Source organism: Olea europaea, chromosome 7 (genome assembly GCF_002742605.1).
Source record: "Olea europaea var. sylvestris chromosome 7, O_europaea_v1, whole genome shotgun sequence".
NCBI lineage: Eukaryota > Viridiplantae > Streptophyta > Magnoliopsida > Lamiales > Oleaceae > Olea > Olea europaea.
Genome location: NC_036243.1, coordinates 22,712,533 through 22,720,122, shown reverse-complemented (window position 1 = coordinate 22,720,122; position 7,590 = coordinate 22,712,533). Strand labels below are relative to the sequence as shown.

General features: G+C 38.5%; 2 protein-coding genes across 2 annotated transcripts in view; one reads left to right on the top strand and one right to left on the bottom strand.

Annotated features, from left to right (window-relative positions):
• The first annotated feature begins 4,881 nt into the window (after window positions 1–4,881).
• On the top strand, window positions 4,882–6,378 carry LOC111397465 (probable E3 ubiquitin-protein ligase RHC1A). Its single transcript, XM_023024409.1, has 2 exons — window positions 4,882–6,079; window positions 6,293–6,378. The coding sequence occupies exons 1-2, from the start codon at window positions 5,080–5,082 to the stop codon at window positions 6,322–6,324; spliced, it is 1,032 nt and encodes a 343-aa protein (XP_022880177.1). The 5' UTR covers window positions 4,882–5,079; the 3' UTR covers window positions 6,325–6,378.
• A 16-nt stretch (window positions 6,379–6,394) lies between these two features.
• The window catches only part of LOC111397467 (prolyl-tRNA synthetase associated domain-containing protein 1), a 4,820-nt gene continuing 3,624 nt past the window's right edge, over window positions 6,395–7,590 (bottom strand). Inside the window, 3 exon segments of the mRNA XM_023024410.1 lie at window positions 6,395–6,689; window positions 7,068–7,166; window positions 7,241–7,377. Of these exon segments, the coding sequence (XP_022880178.1) occupies window positions 6,618–6,689; window positions 7,068–7,166; window positions 7,241–7,377 (308 nt within the window). The 3' untranslated portion in view covers window positions 6,395–6,617.

Sequence of the window (7,590 nt, the reverse complement as noted above, 5' to 3'; positions counted from 1 at the left end):
ACAAGTTGCCATTTTCAGTCTCCTCAAGTGCCAACAATGCTAAGCCACATCATCGTCCTAAACCCTTAGCTTCTTCCATTCCCAAGGCAGGTACTAGTTCTTTCTCACAACCTGGTAGCCGCTCACCATGCCAAATTTGCAAGGGCACTAACCATTAGGTTCTGGATTGCTTTCGACATATGGATTTTTCTTACCAAGGCCATCATCCTCCTACAGATTTAGTTGCTATGGTTGCTGATATTAATGCTGACTTCTTGAATACTCAGTGGCTTACAGATAGTGGTGCTCATGCACATGTAACCAATAATGCTACAAACTTAATTCCAAGCATAAGTTTGATGGTAATGAGACTGTTGGTGTAGGTAATGGTACTGGTATCTCTATTAAACATACTGGTTCTTCCATTGTCCATTCTAATAATAACCAATTCTTACTCAATAATGTTATTCACTGTCCTCAAGCTGCAACTAACTTGCTTTCCATCAACAAATTTTGTGTCAATAATGATGTTACATTTCTTCTCACTAGTGATGCTTATTATATTCAGGACAACTAGACAGGGATCACGCTTCTTCAGGGACCAAGTGAAAATGGCCTGCATCCCATCAATCTGTCCAACTTATCACACAATAAGCATAGAGGATTAACTGCATTTATGGGAATAAAAGCATCTAGCTCTCTTTGGCACCGTCGTTTAGGTCATCCATCCGAGTTTGTTTTATGTCATATTTTACATTATAATAATTTGCCTCTTGATGGTTCTGTGAGAAAGGGCGTTGTATGTGAATCTTGCCAACTTGGCAAATCTATACAACACCCATTTCCTTCATCGCATCGTAAGACATTATGTCCTTTAGAATTAGTGCATTCTGATGTTTGGATTGCACCCATTGCTTCCAATTGTGGTTTTAAATTTTATGTAATAATTGTTGATGATTTCAGTTGTTACACATGGCTGTATCCGACTGCAAATAAATTTGATGTTTTCAACTCTTTCATTTAATTTCGCCTGCTTCCTGAAAAACAATTTTCTTATCCCATTAAACAACTACAAACAGATAACGGTGGCGAGTATATCTCTTCTCATTTACCAAGTATCTTAATCAAAATGGTATTTTTCATAGGCGTACATGTCCACATACCTCTCAACAAAATGGTATAGCCGAACGTAAACATCGTCATATAGTTGACATGGGACTTACCTTACTTGCTCAATCTGGACTTGCTGGCAAATTTTGGGTCGAATCTTTCCTAACTGCCACATATTTAATCAATAGATTGCCTACACCGATTTTAAGTAATGATACACCATATTTTAAACTTTATAAAACAATCCCTGACTACTCTTTTCTCCGCAATTTTGGATGTCATTGCTATCCCTTATTACGTCCTTATGCTAAAAACAAACTGTCTTATCCTAGTGTCCCGTGTATTTTCATTGGTTATTGCTCGAGTTAGAAGGGATATAGGTGCCTTGATCCTGTAAGTAAGCATGTCTATATCTCTCGCAGTGTTGTGTTCGATGAGAAATTATTTCCAGCTAAGATGGGATCATTGAGTCGTCACTCTCCTACTGGTACCGTGGTCTCTCCTAGTATGTCTTCTTCTCCAATTCAAATTCCTAATTGTTTAATTATTCATGATTCTTCTAGTTTACTTGCTCCTTCAATGGATCCTTCTCCTACTCCTACAACCAGACAACACCATCCACAATTATCCCCCCTGTTATCAAGTCCAAAATTATATCCAGATGATACAACTTAAGCTATTTCTTCTCCTTCTTCATCCCCTTCGGTTGTACTCCCATTGGAAACCATCAACCCCCCAACTATACCCAATTCTAGTATTGTTACTCGCTCTCAAACTGGAAATTCCCGACCTCGTCAATTCCTAGACTATAAAACTTTTTACTCATCATGTTATCCTCTTAAAATTTTTCAAGCCATCGTAGTCCCTCCTAAACCAAAAACATTTACACAGTCAGTCTCTAAACCTGAATGACGCATTGCTATGGAATCTGAATTCAAAGCATTAATGGATAACAATACATGGTCACTTTGTCCAAGGCCTTCTACTCATCCCATTGTTCGTAACAAATGGGTCTACAAGGTAAAACAAAAATCAGATGGCTCCATTGATCGCTATAAAGCAAGATTGTTAGCGAAGGGGTTTGATCAGAGGTCTGGGGTAGATTATTTTGAGACATTCAGTCTGGTAGTAAAACTAGCTACTGTCAGAATTCTTTTGGCTTTGGCTATACAATTTCGTTGGACAACTCGACAACTAGATGTCTCTAATGCTCTTCTACAAGGATTTCTTGATGAAGAGATTTATATGGAACAACCCAAGGGATTTATCAGTGCTGAACATCCTGATTTTGTCTGTTAATTACATCGTTCTCTTTATGGCCTTAAACAGGCACCATGGGCCTGGTTCACTCGTCTCTCTCATGCATTATTTGATCTTGGTTTCTGTGGTTCACATGTTGATTACTCACTCTTCACTTTTCACAGAGATAATATACATATTTTTATGTTAGTATATGTTGACAACATCATTATTAGTAGCAACGATGATCCTACAATTTTCTCCATTATCTCCCAATTGAAGTCTGAATTTGTGATGAAAGACTTAGGTAACTTGAGCTATTTCTTGGGCATTGAAGCTGTTCTTGACTTAACAGGTTTACATTTACGTCAATCAAAGTATATTGCGGATTTACTTGATCGTGCAAATATGGTTGGTGCCCGACCTTACAAGTCTCCATGCGTTTCTGGTACCAAAATGTCCAAATTTGATGGTGACTTGTTGGTTGATCCATCTGAATATCGACATATAGTTGGGGCCCTACAATATGTTACAATCACACGACCGGATATTGCTGACTCCGTGAATCAATTGTGCCAACATATGCAGGCTCCAACCAGCACTCACTGAACATCAGCTAAGAGGGTTCTAAGATATTTAAAACACACTGCTGACTTCGGCCTTTATTATCGACCAAGCACCATTTCATTACATGCCTTTTGTGATGCAGACTGGGCTGGTAATCCAGATGATAGAAGGTCTTCCATTGGCTGTGGGATTTACCTTGGGCAATGTTTAGTTTCCTAGTCCTCTAAGAAACAACCTGTGGTTTCTCGATCCAATACTGAGGCAGAATACAGAAGCTTGGCATTAACAACTGCAAAGGTGTACTGGATAAGAATGCTTCTACGAGAACTATGCATCTATCTGCCTCAACCTCCTGTTCTTTGGTGTGATAATCTAAGTGCCATGTCACTAGCATCCAATCCTATTTTTCATGCTTGAACTAAGCATATCGAGGTCAATTATCACTTCATTAGAGAAAAAGTAGTTAACAAAGATGTGGTTGTTCGTTACATCAACACAAAAAATCAAGTTGCCGACATTTTCACCAAAGGACACACTACTGATCGCTTTTGTACTTTATGTGACAAATTGTTGGTATGTTCCATACCCTCCAATTTGAGGGAAGGTGTTAAGACACAGGATATCAATCCCACATATTGTGCAACGTAATATGCAGGCTATAATTGTTAAGGCATAGGAAATGGCTAATATCTTGACTGTGCATAATGTCTTGGTTGTAATGGCTGATATTTAGGCTATAATCTTGTCCTGTAATCTTGTCTATCCTTCTATATGTAACTGTAAAGTTATTATATATACATCAGCAATATACACTGTTTTGGTATCCTGCTAAAACAACTTTCAGCATTTGTTTATCCTTCAGTATCGTGAGAGACAAACAACATCAATTTTCTTGCAACAAAATGGGAACAAATATGTTTTAAGGAAACTTTGAGCAACACAAACATTGGTTCCTTCCAATGTCACTACTACATCAATAACCAAATTTTCTCTTTTATTGTTACTTTGTTTATTGTAACATTTGTTTTCATTATTTTATAATTCTAACAGTATTAGTAATTTCCTTTTGTATTTTCCTATCAAAAAAATACTTGTAATTTGTAACAAACGGCAGTATCTTCCTCTGCATTATTTGCACAACCATGTGATGGACTAAAACAATGGCTAAACTAACTTTTGATGCTCCGTAAAACCCAACACATTGACCAGATCTTTTTCATTAATGAGCCTGCCTAACTTATCAATGTAACAAAATCAAAAATCAACTATAAAATTTGTGTCGACCAGCAGTTATGTATATAATCCATGTGAAGGCTCGTCGATCAGCAATTTTGTATATAATCCTTATAATTTATAACGGTTGCAGTAATTACACGAACAATCTGAATGCTTATGCGATATGCCATGATTCAGGGTTCTGGAGAATGTTCGACTAACCATTGAAGAATGCGGAGACATGGCTGGAGTATTACGTTCCAACCTTGCCCAAAGGTCAGTTCCATCATCTTATCTTGATTTCCCAAACCGAGAAATCCATGAATCGGGGTCTCTTGATCGAGCTTGTTTAGATTGATGTTGCCTGATGAAGCCTATAATAATACACTATGTGGTCGACCTTCCGAACAGAATTCCTTCTTTTTTGAGTAGCCCTTTTACTAGCACTAGTAAGGGTTGGCACCACTGTGTGCTGCCAAGTGCTCTATCTCAAATCGAAATAAATATGAATGTTTAAATTGGAAGTTCCCTAGCAATGCGAATTGTAATTACTTGTCGACGGAATGCAAGGCACGTTAATAATTACTCGATACCTACTTTTCTCGACATTTTGAGGAAAATTACTTTATCCCAATTACCCAACACTCGAAACGACGAACCGTCCAAGGTTCCACGCTATAAAATCTTGTTAGCTCATTGAGAAACTCATATTTAGGGGAAAATACCTCATTAATACTTTTCTTGCTAAAGAAGCAGCGAAACAAATCAAGGAAAAAGGTAAAACAGAATGACTTTATTCAACTCCAAAAAGACATTCCTTTCCCTTCGATATCAAACTTGAATATCTAATCTAACTATTCACGTTTCTCTCTACATATGTTTCAATTTCATCTGAATATTTCGGAAAACTTACAATAGATTGAACAAGAAAATTTTCATTATTCTGATATTTTTGAAGCTCACAAGATCATGTCTTCTAGCCCTCCAAGAGAAACAGGCAATGGCGCCAGAAACTACCAGCTCTATTGGTGTTACCAATGTCATCGGACAGTCCGTGCTGCATCAGACAACCCGTCTGCGGTGACTTGTCCACGGTGCCTCAGCCAGTTCATTCTTGAAATCGACATGGGAAGAACTAGACCGGTTCTTGAATTCACTGCATTTGATCCCTCCCCTGAGGCCCGAATTCTTGAAGCATTGTCCCTAGTGTTTGATCCATCAATTGGATTGCAAAATCCTGAAACGGACAGAAGGAGGAATGATCGAGTCTCTAGGCGAAGAAATCGTGTTCTGGACGAAAGACATCATAGGGAAGGATCTGAGCCTGCCAACAGAGGGGGCTGGTTATGGCCGAGGAGAAGAAACAATTTGTTTGTTGAGAACGGGGATGATTGGGGTCCCGAAACTGGGATTCTAGCCCGTCCTCGGACCTGGATCTTTCTCAGACCATCAGGGCCAGTCCCGGCTGATGACGGGAATTCACCCCGGGTAAGGCTAATACCACCTAGGGTGGATCCCGGGAACTATTTTGTTGGCTCTGGAATGGAACAACTTATTGAAGAACTTACAGAAAATGACAGGCCGGGAATGCCGCCGGCACCGGAATCGGCAATTGACAAAATTCCGACCATCAAAATTGAACCATCCCACTTGGCTACCAGTTCAGAATGTCCAGTCTGCAAAGAAGAATTTAAAATAGGAATGGAAGCAAGGGAGCTTCCATGCAACCATGTATACCATTCTGATTGCATCGTACCTTGGCTGAGGCTTCACAATTCTTGCCCGGTATGCCGCCACGAGCTCCCTGTTCCGTTAGAAAGTTCAGTAGACTCATCCAGCGATACTCAGGAGGAAGGTGGTCATGACCAGCGGTGCTGGAGGCTGAGGCAGCTGTGCAATATGTGGCCCTTCCGATCAAGAGATCGACCTCTTCATCCAGATCATGGTGGCACAAGTACGTCTGATCACGGTGAGAATTGAATTCATGATCCGATAATAAATTATGTAGCATGATCCAATCCAACGATGTAAAATTAGACAGCATTTCATAATTGCAATAAATCTCTGATAGTCTGATTATCACACTATCCAAATAGTGTAACTCCCTGCAAATTGCATTTTTTATGGACAAATGATGGGATAATCATTCGTAATTAGTTCAATCTGCATTTCTCATGAGCAGATTCCTGGAGGCAATCTTGTCATATTCTTTAGCCCGAAAATGCGTCAACAGTTGTATCAATTCGCTACGAAGAGAAAAGCTAAAAAGCTAAAAAGCTGAAGATCCACAAAAACTGCAGTCAATTTAGAACTGTCATGTATCGGACAAGAATTACAAAGGCAGGTACCATAGAGTTAAATCAACAAGAACTGTTAAGAATTCATCATAAAGTGTTACTAATTTCAAACAAAAATAAGTGTAAATCAATTTTAGACGTAATTCACAAGGTCGAATAAACAATTCTCTCTCGGTGTTCATATATCTGTCACAATCAATGCTGATAGTTTCACATTCTTTTGGGCTGATGTCGAGTCCCTGCATAGAAGCCTTCTGTATATGATGTGTTCTTGAACATCGACTGCAATGTAGAGACCAACTTTAATAAAATACAATCATATATTGAATTTTAAACGATTCATGAGACAACAGACCAAGCTTTTGAGGACAGTGAAATTAGAGGTCAATTCTAAATCAAAATGCACACAAGAAATGATCAAATTGTTACTGTGGATTGTGATGCGTATTCCTTTGCGACTAATAGCTTTCCAAGAGAACAGATTTGGATTTTACACCTACACAATGATTAAGCAACTACTGCAACAAATAGTACATACCACCGATTTAATAAGGCCCAAAAGCAGTTGCTTCCATACAGTTTCAGTAAGTTCAAGAAAAATAATACTCTGCATGAAAATATATTCAAGTTAATTGGAACGTAGGAAATTTTGATACTCACGAGTATGCTCTTCAACTCCCCAGAAAGCTGTTTTCTAATACTGTTTGATACCATGGTACCCAATTGTTCCCGATATTTCTCCATGTTCTCCTCTTTGATCTACATGGTCAAAATCATCATAAATGTATGCAGCATTTTTAAAGTAATGATTTCAGAATAAAGTATTCTACTACCTCAGAAAGAACTATGGATGTCGTCTTCTCCAAAATTTCTTCAACAAGTTTTTCAGGGTCACCAAAGGAGCTTGACACGTTCACGGCACTGCTTGATTTCTCCTTTCGGCAAGCATTGGATGGTTTATCTGCTTTTGCTACATAACAAAAGAATTTGCGGTCCCCATATCACATCAATCATCAAAGACTACCGATTTGCACAAAGAAAAAGGAAATTAAGGGGAAAATGTTAACCTCAGAAAACCCAAAATTCGTTACTTTTCTGAAATTCTTAGGCACTAACTAATGCACATATAAAAGAATATGGGATGTTTATCATGCTTTCTGTTTCATAGCCAAATAACTAACAA